Genomic DNA, 14,463 nt, shown 5'->3' with positions numbered 1-14,463 from the left:
ACAGAACACTCCTGACAGAACACAAGACTCTATCACATGGCTGTGACGTCATCAGGAAGTAGACGCTTCCACCTATCACCTTTCGGCTGCTCCCAGGCTTAGCCCCGCCCACCACCTTGGCACATGACTAACGTCACTGGGAAGAGTTGGTTTTCTATTTTATAGTCCCGCCCACCACCTTGGCACATGACTTTGACGTCACTAGAAAGCGTTGGGTTTCCATTTCTTAGTCCCGCCCACTAGCGCGACGTCAGCAGAGGGCGTGTCCTGGCGCAGTTGTAGGTATTGACAGGTAGAGCCGGCGGCGCAGTGAGGCCTGTACAGCCGGCGGGGTCTGCGGTGAGTACGGTGGCCGGAGTGTGCGCAGTGTACGTGTCCGGTGTGTGTGAGGAGAGGTGCCGGCGCTTCCTGTGTGTCCCCTCATACATAATGCATGTCCTTAAAGCGGCCCTTTGTACCCCATAGTCCGTGTATAGGGGCAGCACTGGGATTGTGTGTGGTCCGGACCCTGCTGTGTCCTCATTGGCTGCTACCTTGTATCTATTACCTGGCTGCAGGCTACAGAACCCCATTTAACCCCTTCATAGCCGAACCTGAGCTTCTTTACTGCTGCACGAGCTGTGGTATGGTTGACGCCTCCTTTCATTTTACCATATAATGTACTGATAAAGGGAAAAATTCAAATAACAACCCCCCCACCACCACCAGTACGAAAAAAAGAAAAATCCAAATAACAGCCCCCTCCCGCCATGAAGAAAGGGGCAAAATCCAAACAGCCCCCTTCCACCACCACAAAGGGAAAAATCCAAATAACAGCCCCCCTCCCACCGCCACTATGAAAAAAGGGGAAAAATCCAAACAGCCCCCTTCCACCACCACAAAAAAGGGAAAAATCCAAATAACAGCCCCCCTCCCACCACCACTATGAAAAAAGGGGGAAAATCCAAACAGCCCCCTTCCACCACCACAAAAAAGGGAAAAATCCAAATAACAGCCCCCCTCCCACCACCACTATGAAAAAAGGGGAAAAATTCCAAAAAACACCCCCCTACCCCACCACCGTGAAAAAAAGGGGAAAAATCCAAATAACAGCCCCCCTTCCACCACCACTATGAAAAAAGGGGAAAAATCCAAATAACAGTCCCCCTCCCACCACCACTATGAAAAAAGGGGAAAAATCCAAATAACAGTCCCCCTCCCACCACCACTACGAAAAAAGGGGAAAAATTCCAAATAACACCCCCCTACCCCACCACCGTGAAAAAAAGGGGAAAAATCCAAATAACACCCCACCACCACCACCAGGAAAAAATCCAAATAACACCCCCTCCAGCAACCACGAAAAAAGGGGACAAATACAAATTACCCCCCCCCCCCCCGCCACCATGATAAAAGGGGGAAAAGCCAAATAACACCCCCCTCCCACCACCACGTAAAAGGGGCAATATCCAAATAACAGTCCAGTCCACCACCATGAAAAAAGGGGAAAAATCCAAAAAACCGCCCCCCTCCCACCACCACAAAAAAAGGGAAAAAAATCCAAATAACACCCCCTACCCCACCACCGTGAAAAAAGGGGGAAAAGTCAAAATGCCCCCTCCCACCACCAGGAAAAAGGGAAAAATCCAAATAACACCATCCCCAACACCACAAAAAAAGAGGACAAATCCAAATAACACCCCCTCCCACGACCACGTAAAAGGGGGAAAATCAAAATAACACCCCCTTCCCACCACGAAAAAAGATGAAAAATCCAATTAACAGCCCCCTTCCCACCACTACCACGAAGAAAGAGGAAAAATCCAAATAACTGCCCCCATCCCACGAAAAAAGGGGTAAAATCAAAATAGCCCCCTCCCACCACCACAAAAAAAGGGAAAAATCCAAAAAACAGCCCCCAACCACCACCATTGTTCTATCATCATTATTTGAGGGTTTGTTTTTTTTACTTCGTTCACCTTCCTGTGAAAATGACCCAATGACATCATTCTACAGATCGGAGCGATTATGGCGATACCAAACTTCCATAGTTTTATATTTTAGTGTTTAAATAAGAATTAAGAACTTTCAGCCCACCCCAAAAAATATTTTGTATACCTTATTTATATATATATATATATATATATATATATGTATGTATATGTATATATATATATTATAATATATTTGTGTGTATTAAATAAAAGCGACTACAGTACACCCAATTAGTACAAAAAAATATATATTTTGTTATTTTTTTATCATATACATTGTGTATATAGTAAAAAAATAAAGGTAACAAAAAATATATATATAATTTTTTTGTACTAATTGGGTGTACTGTTGTCGCTTTTATTTATTTTTTTTTAGGAGGGTGCAGTAACTGAGAACAAAACTAACATTTCTGGCTTTGTAAATTTTAACGCTTTTTCCGGATAATTTAGTTCTATTTTATATTTTTGTAGTTCGGATGTAGCGATATCAAATGTGTTTATTTGGGGTTTTTTAATCTATTTTTGTACCTGGAAAAGGAGGGAATTTTTAAACTTTTTTTTTTTTAAATATTTTTATTACTTTTTTTTTTCTATTCTTTTTTATTACTTTTTTTTCCCTCTATTTTTCTTATTTTTTATTACTTTTTTTCCCCTCTATTTTTCTTATTTTTTATTACTTTTTTCCCCTCTATTTTTCTTATTTTTTTATTACTTATTTTGCCTCTATCTTTCTCAGGCCCCCATGTAATAGTTTGTCTTGTACTGTAATGTTACATCTTTACCTTCTGGCTTCATAAGGGTACAGAGAAGTCCTGGACAGCCCCTTTTATAGAGCAGTATCAGCCTCCTAGTGACATTTCTAGGTATTGTAGCTACTTAAAGGGGTTGTCAGCTGCTGGACAAACCCCTTCTAAAGTGCCCCATATAAAGTAGCAAAAAGTCATACACTCGCCTCTCGGACAGCAGCCGCTTCCTGGGATTCCCAGTGATCATGTGACAGTGTTAGGTCACATGACCACCGCATCCAGTCTGCCTCCACCAGAAGACACTTCACTATACTAAAGCAGATGACTGGAAACCTTACCAGGAGGCAGATGAAGCCTGATGACATGTCCTCTCTAAAATTATGGGAGTACCCCTTTAAATTTAGACATTTCCTTTTATCCTTGGATTTTGCAATTAAAGGGCATTTGCCATCGTTCGTAAGGTCTGATGTTTAAGAAGCTGGGAGCAGCGCAGAGCACGAAAATATAGATTCGGCCGCTCTATTCTCTGGATCATGGGGGTACCCTAGGTTGGGGGGGCAAGGATCTGGTTATCACTTTACAAGATGGGAAGACCCTTTTAATCCAGCTGTAGTGTGGTGGTCTCCTACGGTTAGGTACCACCCCCAGCATGCTTAGATGGCGCTGTAGTCATGTAACAGCCGGAGCGCTGCAGGATGGAGAGCGCTGCTCCTGAGCTATGGAGTCATGTGCTGCATTACCTCATTGTCCTCAGGTGGGGTCACATGTCGGGAGGAATGTGTCCTCACGCTGGATACACGGTGCAGGTTACAGATGGCGGCGTCTATTCCCCAGCACAGCGACCCTCTGCTCTTAGGTCAGGGGTCAGTCCTATTTGGGGAGGGGTTGGGAGGTCCACAAAGCCACGCTACTGTCTACACCTTGCAAATAGAATTCCTCTGACATCTCCTATGCAGATCTATGTGTATCCATGGTGACAGACTATAAACAAACCCTGTGTGCTATCAGATACATTTGGTAACAATGACTGCAGAATGTGTTTATAGTCTGTAACCGTGGAAACACATGAATGTGCATTAGAGCTGTAGACAAAAAATGGTTGATTTCTATTCAAGAATTTTTGTAAACAGCTGCAAGGTGGACATTTTTGTAATCCATGCACCCCTTGATGGGGAAGGAGGGGCATTGCCTTAGTTTTTGTATATTCCCTGCGTCTTGCAATGTTCTGTGTCGTTGCGCCTATTTAATAGTAGATAGCGGGCGGAGGAGGAAGTTATAAAGGTCACAATGTCTTCTAAATATACTCCCCAAACAGGATGATTCATCCTCCATGCGACTCCTACCTGTCACCTGTGCATCGCATAGGAGCAGGGTGTAGAGCACACACGCTTTCTGTCCCCACCAGTGCTGCACTGGTAACGGAATGTCTCCGCCCCTCCCCCCCCCCCCTGAGGATGGTGCGGTGCCGCCCCCACTGCTCTGTAAAATGGTCACGGGTCACACAGATGTTACTTCTCCCATTTCCTTTTTTCCTTTTATTTAAACAGAAGTAGAGATCGGATGGTAGTGTACTGAGGGCGGGGAAGAAGCTAGCCACGCCTCCAAGGCATTTTCAGCCTGATTTGCATATGGCTTTTAGATTTTGCATGACTGGCATATCCGATATCTATATAAAAGATCATTCTTGAAGAGTGTCCAGACACCATATAACTATGGAGATTCATATAAGTGTATGCCTAAGATGGCACTGGGAGTCTGGGAGAGATCCATAGCAGGACGGCCCTGGGCGAGGAGGAGAGGTCCCTAGCGGGACGGCCCTGGGCGAGGAGGAGAGGTCCGTAGCGGGACGGCCCTGGGCGAGGAGGAGAGGTCCCTAGCGGGACGGCCCTGGGCGAGGAGGAGAGGTCCCTAGCGGGACGGCCCTGGGCGAGGAGGAGAGGTCCCTAGCGGGACGGCCCTGGGCGAGGAGGAGAGGTCCCTAGCGGGACGGCCCTGTGCGAGGAGGAGAGGTCCCTAGCGGGACGGCCCTGGGCGAGGAGGAGAGGTCCCTAGCGGGACGGCCCTTGGCGAGGAGGAGAGGTCCGTAGCGGGACGGCCCTGGGCGAGGAGGAGAGGTCCGTAGCGGGACGGCCCTGGGCGAGGAGGAGAGGTCCGTAGCGGGACGGCCCTGGGCGAGGAGGAGAGGTCCGTAGCGGGACGGCCCTGGGCGAGGAGGAGAGGTCCGTAGCGGGACGGCCCTGGGCGAGGAGGAGAGGTCCGTAGCGGGACGGCCCTGGGCGAGGAGGAGAGGTCCGTAGCGGGACGGCCCTGGGCGAGGAGAGGTCCATAGCACTTTTTAGTCTTTGCCTTTTCCCCCTTTTTGTATATATTTTTTAGACCGCATAATCAGTGAGAATCTCTTTTTTGCAGGGGGTGAGGCACAATACAATGTTGGGCTCCGGGTTCAAGGCCGAGCGCCTTCGAGTGAATTTGAGGCTTGTCATAAACCGACTAAAACTTCTGGAGAAGAAAAAAAGTGAGTAACTCCACAGATAAAGGGGTGGCCCCACCGAGGTAGGATAGAGGGGCGCGCACGGTCAGACACGTGCCGAGGTTTGTAAGTTTTGTCTTCTTCGCTTTCTCTTTGCAGCTGAGTTGGCACAAAAGGCCCGAAAGGAGATCGCAGACTATTTATCATCTGGGAAGGATGAGCGGGCGAGGATCCGGGTGGAGCACATTATCCGAGAAGACTACCTGGTGGAAGCCATGGAGATTTTGGAGCTGTACTGTGACCTGCTCCTGGCCAGATTCGGGTTAATTCAGTCTATGAAGTAAGTCTGCATTTGGGAGATTAAAGGCATTTTTCAGACTTATAATATGGATGATCTTTAAATGCCTCAAAATCAGATCTGCTACCTCCATCCTCGGCCAGATTGGTGTAGATCCCACGCATGCAACCTGGTCCAGATTGGCGGGGATCCCGCACCCGGGGCATCCACCCTTGGTCAGGCGGGGATCCCGCACCCGGGGCATCCACCCTCGACCAGACTGGTGGGGATCCCACACCCGCCATTTCCATCCTCTGCAAGGTTGGTGGGGATCCCACACCTACTACCTCCACCCTTGTCCAGATTGGTGGGGATCCCATGCTTGCCACGTCCACCCTCAACAAGGGTTGGGGAGATCCCACGCCTGCCACCTCCACCCTCGGCCAGATTGGTGGGGATCCCACGCTTGCCACCTCCACCCTCGGCCAGATTGGTGGGGATCCCACGCTTGCCACCTCCACCCTCGGCCAGATTGGTGGGGATCCCACGCTTGCCACCTCCACCCTCGGCCAGATTGGTGGGGATCCCACGCTTGCCACCTCCACCCTCGGCCAGATTGGTGGGGATCCCACGCTTGCCACCTCCACCCTCGGCCAGATTGGCGGGGATCCCATGCCTGCCACCTCCACCCTCAGCCAGATAGGCAGGGATCCCACGCCCGACACCTCGGCCAGACAGGCGGGGATCCCACACCCGCCACCTCCACCCTCGTCAAGTTTGGTGGGGATCCCACACCTACTACCTCCACCCTCGGCCAGATTGGTGGGGATTCCACGCTTGCCACGTCCACCCTCTGCAAGGTTGGTGGGGATCCCACACCTGCCACCTCCACCCTCGGCCAGATTGGTGGGGATTCCACGCTTGCCACGTCCACCCTCTGCAAGGTTGGTGGGGATCCCACACTTGCCACCTCCTCCCTCGAATACATAGGTGGGGATCCCACGCTTGCCACCTCCTCTTTCAACCAGATAGGGGGGATCCATGTCTGCCACCTCCACCCTCGACCAGATTGGTAGGGATTAAACCCCTGGCACATCCGCCCTCGGCCAGATTGGCGGGGATCTCACACCTGACACATCCACCCTCTGCTGCTTTCAGTTCTGTTGGTGACTGGACGTGAACAGAGCCAGAACAGCACAGGCCTGCGCGCTGCTCCATTCACTGTTTACATCTGTCTGGAGCTGAAAGCTGCTAATTGTTGGGGGGGGGTGACAGGTGTCGGACCCCCACCAAGCTGATATTGATGACCTTTGCTAAAGAATAGGTTAGCAATATCATATGCCAGGAAACCCCCTTTCAATTATTTTGGTGAGTGTCCCATTGCCATCCTTTCCATCCATCCTGAGCACTACGTTGGCAGTACATCCCTAAATAAGTGACCGCTCTGGAGAACGGAGGGCACTGACGCTTATGAATGAGATTTGGTAAAATGTTATCCATTTTGCTGTACTGTAATGCACTCTGGATTTTCAGGAAATCTGCAGCTTAGGCCGCTTTCACACATCCGGCTTTTCTTCACTTTGTCGGATCCGGCGCGCTCCCTTTACAGTACAATGGCCGCACAACAAGCTCTGGTCACGTGCGGTCATGTGACCGGAGCATGTGCCCAGGAAGTTGCAGTGCGGCCATTGTACTGTATACACTGTACGGGAGCGCGCCGGATCCGACAAAGTGAAGAAAAGCCGGATGTGTGAAAGCGGCCTTATCTGTCAAGTGTGAACATGCTCCTATGTGTTTCCGTTTTCTATAACTATGTACACATTTGTATTTTTCCAGGGAGCTGGACCCGGGCTTGGCTGAAGCAGTCTCCACACTAATTTGGGCGGCCCCACGTTTACAGACCGAAGTGTCCGAACTGAAAATAGTGAGTTATTGGTGGCACCCATGTGCAAAAAAAAAGAGAATTTTGTTTACTTACCGTAAATTCTTTTTCTTATAGTTCCATAATGGGAGACCCAGACATTGGGTGTATAGCTTCTGCCTCCGGAGTACACACAAAGTACTACACTAAAAAGTGTAGCTCCTCCCTCTGAGCATATACACCCCCTGGATAACCAAATATAGCCAGTTTAGTGCAAAAGCTGAAGGAGAATAGCCACCCACAAGTAGAGATAGAGCAAAAAACCGGGACAACCGGAGCCTCTGTCTACAACAACAGCCGGTGATAACACACGGAACAAGAAACTGCCAACAGGCAACAGGGAGGGTGCTGGGTCTCCCATTACGGAACTATAAGAAAAAGAATTTACGGTAAGTAAACAAAATTCTCTTTTTCTTCATCGTTCCTATGGGAGACCCAGACCATGGGACGTCTCAAAGCAGTCCATGGGTGGGAAATAAACAGAAAACTGAGAAGTAGGCGAAACCTAACTTCACAAGTGGGCGACAGCCGCCTGAAGGATGCGTCTGCCCAAGCTCGCATCTGCCGAAGCATGAGCATGCACTTGGTAGTGCTTCGAAAAGGTGTGCAGACTAGACCAAGTGGCAGCCTGACAGACCTGCTGAGCCGTAGCCTGGTGCCTGAAAGCCCAAGAGGCACCGACAGCTCTGGTCGAGTGCGCCTTGATCCCCGGCGGTGGGGGCACTTGAGTACATTGGTAGGCATCAGAAATGGCCGACCTAATCCAACGAGCCAGGGTCGGTTTAGAAGCCGAGAGGCCCTTACACCGACCTGTGGTCAGCACAAAAAGAGAGGTGCACTGCCTAAGAGCAGCGGTGCGAGACACATAGATCCGGAGCGCCCGCACCAGATCCAGAGTATGCAACGCCTTTTCAAAGCGATGAACAGGAGCCGGACAAAAGGAAGGCAATGAAATGTCCTGGTTAAGGTGGAAAGGAGATACCACCTGTGAGGTAAATCCTGGGATATGAAGAGGAATTATGACTAGAAGTCATAATTGCTCTCATCACTCCCTGGCAGTGCCCCCCCCTCCCTTCTTGTTCTCAAATGTCCAGCATCTGTGAAGGTGTCACATCCCACTTACACCTCCAACAGCCATCTCCTCTGATATGGAGATGAGATGATGTGAGGACAATGGACCCAGGATGACTCCCTGCCGTCACCCTGTAACAAGAGTTGTATCTCATTAGCAAGGCTTGGAAGTAGCCAGACAGAACGACTCCAAAAAAAAATGGTTCATATCTCGCAAGCCATATTTCCGATAAATATGGCAACCATAAAAATGGTGTCTCTGCATGCGGACGATGCCGGCACACCCTTTTTATGGGAGCAGGACATTGGGAAATGCCCCAGGCGTGATATCAGCCAATGGGGAACTGGCAGACAGGTCATGAGTCCCCTCGTTCTGTAGCTAAATTCATAACTGTCACAATGAGAGCATTGGCGTCCGCCTACGACGCTCCCAGGCAAAGTTATGGCCCATATTCCATGTTGGGATATTGTCCATAACTCAAGCCAGGGGTGGAGCAGTGCTCCCTGTGAGGTCACGAAGGTAGGAGGGGACCTGGATCTGCCCAGGTTGATAACCCTACTTCGGCCATTTTCCAAGGTTCTTTTCGCTGGGGGCACGTGTAGGAAACATCTGTGGGAAGGATCCTAGAAACCTGGGTACAGCGCCCCCCTGTGGCCAGACGCAACAAGGTAACTGCTGGAACTGTGTATGCCTGTTTGTAACCCATGCTTTGATTGTAACTGTACTCTGACATATGTATATTCTGTAGATTCCCTATTGTATATATTGTAGTTCTAGTGTGCTTTAGGCTGATTAAATTATATAATTAATCTTGGGCTGTTCTGTTATCTCGATCTTGAATCCCACGTCTGTGTGTTCGGCTAATAGTTACCGTAAATCGGTTGGTGGCAGCGAATTGTGCCAAGGATTATTGTGGGGAGGCCAGTGAGATTCGGGGAGATTTTATATATTCCGCCCGCGGAGGTCGGGGGAATATATACCTTACTCTCACCGGGGACCCTTCAATAATCGGCATAAGTAGTATAGCGGCCTCCTTGCTTATGGTCGGGCAATTCCATAATTGGCCTGACTATAAGAGGGGCGCTAGAGAGCGCGTCACGTGCTCTGTCTGTCGGTCGGGAGGTATAAAGGAGGGGTGACCCCCACTTGTTACCCCCCGATTGTGACGTACTGGTAGCCAGCACGGGGGATTTCTGAGTGACCCCCCCGGTGGTTTGTGACATATTGGTGGCGATGGCTTCCATTTTCTCAGGCTCGGGCTTCAGTGTTCTCCCGCCTACCCGGTGACCGAGGTACTGGACCTCGCTCATGGCCAGCTGACACTTTCCCGGCTTGATGGTCAAACCTGCCCGGTGGATCCGCCTGAGCACCTGTGCTAGATGCTCTAGGTGGTCCTCCCAGGTGGGACTGAAGACGGCAATGTCATCCAGGTACGCGGCCGCGTACCCTTCAAGTCCCTTGAGCAGGGTGTTGACCATCCGCTGGAAAGTGGCAGGGGCATTCCTCATCCCGAATGGCATCACCCTGGACCCTGCCCGTGGAAGGCGGAAGCCCTTCCATGTGAACATGATGAAGGCACATCATGAGCGGGAGGCATGTGCGCTCCCCGTGTGCAACCTGCCCGAGGAGGGAGAAGCGGAAACCCTCTTGGATATGCTAGCCCAGGTTAGGGCAGGCGGATCCATTGAGGATGTGGAGGTTGGCCACCAGCTCTTGGAGGACCAACGGTCCCAGCTGTGGGCCACCCTACACCCCTTCCGGGGGTTGTTTACCAACCAGCCCGGAAGGACTGACTTGGCTGTCCATCACGTGGACACTGGGGATCATCCCCCGATCCGGCGTTCAGCATATCGGGTCTCCCTGGAGGTGCAGCAACACATGCGCCAGGAGACTGACGAGATGCTGAAGCTGGGGGTGATCCAGGCATCCAACAGCGCTTGGGCCTCGCCTGTAGTCCTCGTCCCTAAGAGGGACCGAACCACTCGGTTCTGCGTGGACTACAGGGGGCTCAATGCGGTCACGGTCGCCGATGCGTACCCAATGCCACGCATCGATGACCTGCTCGATCAGTTGGCCGGGGCTCAGTACCTGACCATCATGGATCTGAGCCGGGGATATTGGCAGATCCCCCTGACTCGCAAGGCCAGGGAACGCTCTGCCTTTATTACCCCATTTGGACTGTACGAGTCCACGGTGATGCCATTCGGGATGAGGAATGCCCCTGCCACTTTCCAGCGGATGGTCAACACCCTGCTCAAGGGACTTGAAGGGTACGCGGCCGCGTACCTGGATGACATTGCCGTCTTCAGTCCCACCTGGGAGGACCACCTAGAGCATCTAGCACAGGTGCTCAGGCGGATCCACCGGGCAGGTTTGACCATCAAGCCGGGAAAGTGTCAGCTGGCCATGAGCGAGGTCCAGTACCTCGGTCACCGGGTAGGCGGGAGAACACTGAAGCCCGAGCCTGAGAAAGTGGAAGCCATCGCATCCTGGCCCACCCCCAGGACCAAGAAGCAGGTGATGTCCTTCTTGGGGACCGCTGGGTACTATAGGAGGTTTGTTCCATGCTATAGTAGCCTGGCAAAGCCCTTGACGGACCTCACCAAGAAGAAGCTGCCCTCTGCAGTCGATTGGACAATGGACTGCGAGACAGCCTTCCGGGCCCTAAAGGACGCCCTGTCCAGCCCGCCCGTGCTACAGGCAGCCGACTTCACGCGGCCGTTTGTAGTACAGACCGACGCCAGTGACTTCGGCCTCGGTGCGGTGCTCAGCCAGGTGGACTCTGCGAGCCAAGAGCACCCAGTCTTGTACCTGAGCAGGAAGCTGTTACCAAGGGAAGTTGCCTATTCCACGATGGAGAAGGAGTGCCTGGCCATAGTGTGGGCCCTGCAGCGTCTGCAACCCTATCTATACGGGCGCCACTTCATCGTGGAGACGGACCACAATCCCCTCAGCTGGTTGCACACCGTCTCTGGGACGAATGGGCGATTGTTGCGATGGAGCCTTGCGCTCCAGCAATACAACTTCACCATTCGCCACAAAAGGGGCCGTGACCACGGTAACGCAGACGGGCTGTCCCGACAAGGAGAGGTCGCGGACGGGCGCACGGGGGAACACCGGAGTGTGCTGCCCCCTAGCGCCCTCAAAAGGGGGGAGGTGTGAGGTAAATCCTGGGATATGAAGAGGAATTATGACTAGAAGTCATAATTGCTCTCATCACTCCCTGGCAGTGCCCCCCCCCTCCCTTCTTGTTCTCAAATGTCCAGCATCTGTGAAGGTGTCACATCCCACTTACACCTCCAACAGCCATCTCCTCTGATATGGAGATGAGATGATGTGAGGACAATGGACCCAGGATGACTCCCTGCCGTCACCCTGTAACAAGAGTTGTATCTCATTAGCAAGGCTTGGAAGTAGCCAGACAGAACGACTCCAAAAAAAAATGGTTCATATCTCGCAAGCCATATTTCCGATAAATATGGCAACCATAAAAATGGTGTCTCTGCATGCGGACGATGCCGGCACACCCTTTTTATGGGAGCAGGACATTGGGAAATGCCCCAGGCGTGATATCAGCCAATGGGGAACTGGCAGACAGGTCATGAGTCCCCTCGTTCTGTAGCTAAATTCATAACTGTCACAATGAGAGCATTGGCGTCCGCTACGACGCTCCCAGGCAAAGTTATGGCCCATATTCCATGTTGGGATATTGTCCATAACTCAAGCCAGGGGTGGAGCAGTGCTCCCTGTGAGGTCACGAAGGTAGGAGGGGACCTGGATCTGCCCAGGTTGATAACCCTACTTCGGCCATTTTCCAAGGTTCTTTTCGCTGGGGGCACGTGTAGGAAACATCTGTGGGAAGGATCCTAGAAACCTGGGTACAGCGCCCCCCTGTGGCCAGACGCAACAAGGTAACTGCTGGAACTGTGTATGCCTGTTTGTAACCCATGCTTTGATTGTAACTGTACTCTGACATATGTATATTCTGTAGATTCCCTATTGTATATATTGTAGTTCTAGTGTGCTTTAGGCTGATTAAATTATATAATTAATCTTGGGCTGTTCTGTTATCTCGATCTTGAATCCCACGTCTGTGTGTTCGGCTAATAGTTACCGTAAATCGGTTGGTGGCAGCGAATTGTGCCAAGGATTATTGTGGGGAGGCCAGTGAGATTCGGGGAGATTTTATATATTCCGCCCGCGGAGGTCGGGGGAATATATACCTTACTCTCACCGGGGACCCTTCAATAATCGGCATAAGTAGTATAGCGGCCTCCTTGCTTATGGTCGGGCAATTCCATAATTGGCCTGACTATAAGAGGGGCGCTAGAGAGCGCGTCACGTGCTCTGTCTGTCGGTCGGGAGGTATAAAGGAGGGGTGACCCCCACTTGTTACCCCCCGATTGTGACGTACTGGTAGCCAGCGCGGGGGATTTCTGAGTGACCCCCCCGGTGGTTTGTGACACCACCTTAGGGAGAAAGTCCGGAGTCGGACGGAGAACCACCTTGTCTTGATGAAAAACCAAAAAAGGTGACTCCGAAGAGAGCGCAGCTAAATCAGAGACTCTCCTGAGGGAAGTTATGGCCACTAGAAAGACGACTTTCTGTGAAAGACGAAACAAAGAAACCTCCCTAAGAGGCTCAAAGGGAGGTTTCTGCAAGGCCGTGAGGACCAGATTAAGGTCCCAGGGGTCCAAAGGCTGCCGATAAGGCGGAATGATGTGAGATGCGCCCTGCATAAAGGTGCGCACCTGAGCCAGCCGGGCGATACGCCGTTGGAACAACACTGACAGAGCCGAGACCTGTCCCTTGAGGGAATTGAGGGATAGTCCTAGCTGCAGACCGGACTGTAGAAAAGACAGGATGGTCGGCAAGGAAAAAGGCCAAGGGGCATGGCCGGAAGAACGACACCAGGATAGGAAAATTTTCCAAGTCCTGTGATAAATTTTGGCCGAGGAAGACTTCCGAGCCCGAGTCATAGTGGAGATGACTTCAGGAGGGATACCAGAAGTCGTGAAGATCCAGGACTCAAGAGCCGCGCCGTCAACCTGAGAGCCGCAGAATTCTGGAGGGAAAACGGACCTTGTGAGAGAAGGTCTGGGCGGTCCGGGAGATGCCACGGCACCTCTACGGACAGATGGAGCAGATCTGGGTACCAAGATCGCCTGGGCCAGTCTGGAGCAATGAGGATGACCCGACTGCTCTCCATTCTGATCTTGCGCAGGACTCTGGGCAAGAGAGCTAGAGGGGGAAACACGTAAGACAGACGGAACTGGGACCAATCCTGAACCAGCGCGTCCGCTGCAAAGGCATGAGGATCGTGGGAGCGAGCCACGTAAACCGGGACCTTGTTGTTGTGCCGGGATGCCATTAGATCCACTTCCGGAGTGCCCCACTTGCGGCAGATTGACCGAAACACTGCCGGATGCAGGGACCACTCACCGCTGTCCACGGTTTGACGGCTGAGATAATCTGCCTCCCAGTTTTCCACGCCTGGGATGTGGACTGTGGATATGGTGGCGCACTGAAGGATGCTTTGAACCTCCAACATTGCCAGGCGGCTGCGAGTCCCGCCCTGGTGATTGATGTAGGCAACCGCTGTCGCGTTGTCTGACTGGACTCGAATGTGCTTGCCCGCCAACAGGTGGTGAAAGGCTACGAGAGCTAGGAGCACAGCCCTGATTTCCAGCACATTGATCGAGAGGGCTGATTCGGACGGAGTCCAAGTGCCCTGTGCTCGGTGGTGGAGATATACTGCTCCCCAGCCGGAAAGACTGGCATCCGTGGTGAGAATCACCCAGGACGGGGCCAGGAAGGAGCGTCCCTGAGACAGAGAGAGGGGCCGAAGCCACCACTGAAGGGAGCCCCTGGTCTGTGGCGACAGAGCCACCAACCTGTGCAAGGAAGAGATCCGCTTGTCCCAACAGCGGAGAATGTCCAGCTGCAGAGGACGCAGATGGAACTGGGCAAAGGGAACCGCTTCCATTGACGCCACCATCTGACC

The 14,463-nt window shown here is 51.9% G+C and overlaps 1 protein-coding gene across 1 annotated transcript in view; it reads left to right on the top strand.

Moving 5' to 3' along the window:
• The first annotated feature begins 233 nt into the window (after positions 1-233).
• IST1 (IST1 factor associated with ESCRT-III) overlaps positions 234-14,463 on the top strand; it is a 28,021-nt gene continuing 13,791 nt past the window's right edge. The window contains exons 1-4 of the mRNA XM_075326037.1: positions 234-340; positions 5,131-5,234; positions 5,349-5,529; positions 7,303-7,390. Of these exons, the coding sequence (XP_075182152.1) occupies positions 5,147-5,234; positions 5,349-5,529; positions 7,303-7,390 (357 nt within the window). The 5' untranslated portion in view covers positions 234-340; positions 5,131-5,146. The remainder of the gene's footprint in view (positions 341-5,130; positions 5,235-5,348; positions 5,530-7,302; positions 7,391-14,463) is intronic.

The sequence above is a fragment of the Anomaloglossus baeobatrachus genome, chromosome 10, assembly GCF_048569485.1.
Source record: "Anomaloglossus baeobatrachus isolate aAnoBae1 chromosome 10, aAnoBae1.hap1, whole genome shotgun sequence".
NCBI classification, from domain to species: domain Eukaryota; kingdom Metazoa; phylum Chordata; class Amphibia; order Anura; family Aromobatidae; genus Anomaloglossus; species Anomaloglossus baeobatrachus.
This window is presented reverse-complemented; position numbering and strand designations above follow the sequence as displayed.